The sequence below is a fragment of the Calidris pugnax genome, unplaced genomic scaffold (genome assembly GCF_001431845.1).
Source record: "Calidris pugnax isolate Ruff unplaced genomic scaffold, ASM143184v1 scaffold180, whole genome shotgun sequence".
NCBI classification, from domain to species: Eukaryota; Metazoa; Chordata; class Aves; order Charadriiformes; family Scolopacidae; genus Calidris; species Calidris pugnax.
This window is the reverse complement of record NW_015090916.1, coordinates 146,206-146,915: the sequence shown is the minus strand read 5'-3', so window position 1 is coordinate 146,915 and position 710 is coordinate 146,206. Positions and strand designations below refer to the sequence as shown.

Sequence of the window (710 nt, the reverse complement as noted above, 5' to 3'; positions counted from 1 at the left end):
CCCCCCGCCACGCACCCGGCCAGGTGGCGGAGGAGGCCGGCCTGCAGCAGGGCCATGCCGCCGCTCCGCCCGTCCCGCTGCACGCCGCGGCCGCAGACCAGGCACCAGACGCGCCGCCCGTGCTCCGCCGGGTCGTAGGGCCGCAGGGCCGCCGCTTCTTCCCCCGCCGCCGCCGCCGCCCGTGCCGCCGCCACCGCCTCCTGCAGCTCGGCCAGCGCCTCCCTCAGCCGCCGCCGGTGCCCAGCGCTGTAGAGGTGCCGGCGGCCCGAGAAGGAGGTGCGGCGGCAGAGATCGCAGGGTCATCTGTGGGGAGAAGGAGCGGTGGGGCCGGTCCCGAGGGGGCGGTGGGGCCGGTCCCGGTGCGGGGCGGGGGGTACCTGCTGGATGCGCTCCTCCTCCTGCCGCCGGTGCTCCTCCAGCGCCCGCTCCAGGCCCCGGGCGAACAGCTCGTACTCCTCGGCCGGTACCAGCACCTGCTGCCGCAGCGCCGCCTCTGCCCGCTGCTCCCGCCAGAACCGCGCCGTCTCCCGGCGGTGCTCGGGCCTACGGGGCACCCATCAGTGGCCCTCTCGCTCCCGCTGGCCCTGTCGCCCCGATACCGGCCTAGGCCGCACCCCCGCCCCGGTTCTCTCCCAGGCCGCACCCCCGCCCCGGTACGGGCCTAGGCCTCACCTCCTCCTCGGTACCGGCCCAGGCCGCACCCCCGCCCC

General features: G+C 78.5%; 1 protein-coding gene across 1 annotated transcript in view; it reads right to left on the bottom strand.

The window, feature by feature from the left end:
* CCDC84 (coiled-coil domain containing 84) overlaps nucleotides 1-710 on the bottom strand; it is a 4,318-nt gene that overhangs the window by 3,393 nt on the left and 215 nt on the right. The window contains exon 2 of the mRNA XM_014949527.1: nucleotides 16-297. Coding sequence (XP_014805013.1) covers nucleotides 16-297 — 282 coding nt within the window. The remainder of the gene's footprint in view (nucleotides 1-15; nucleotides 298-710) is intronic.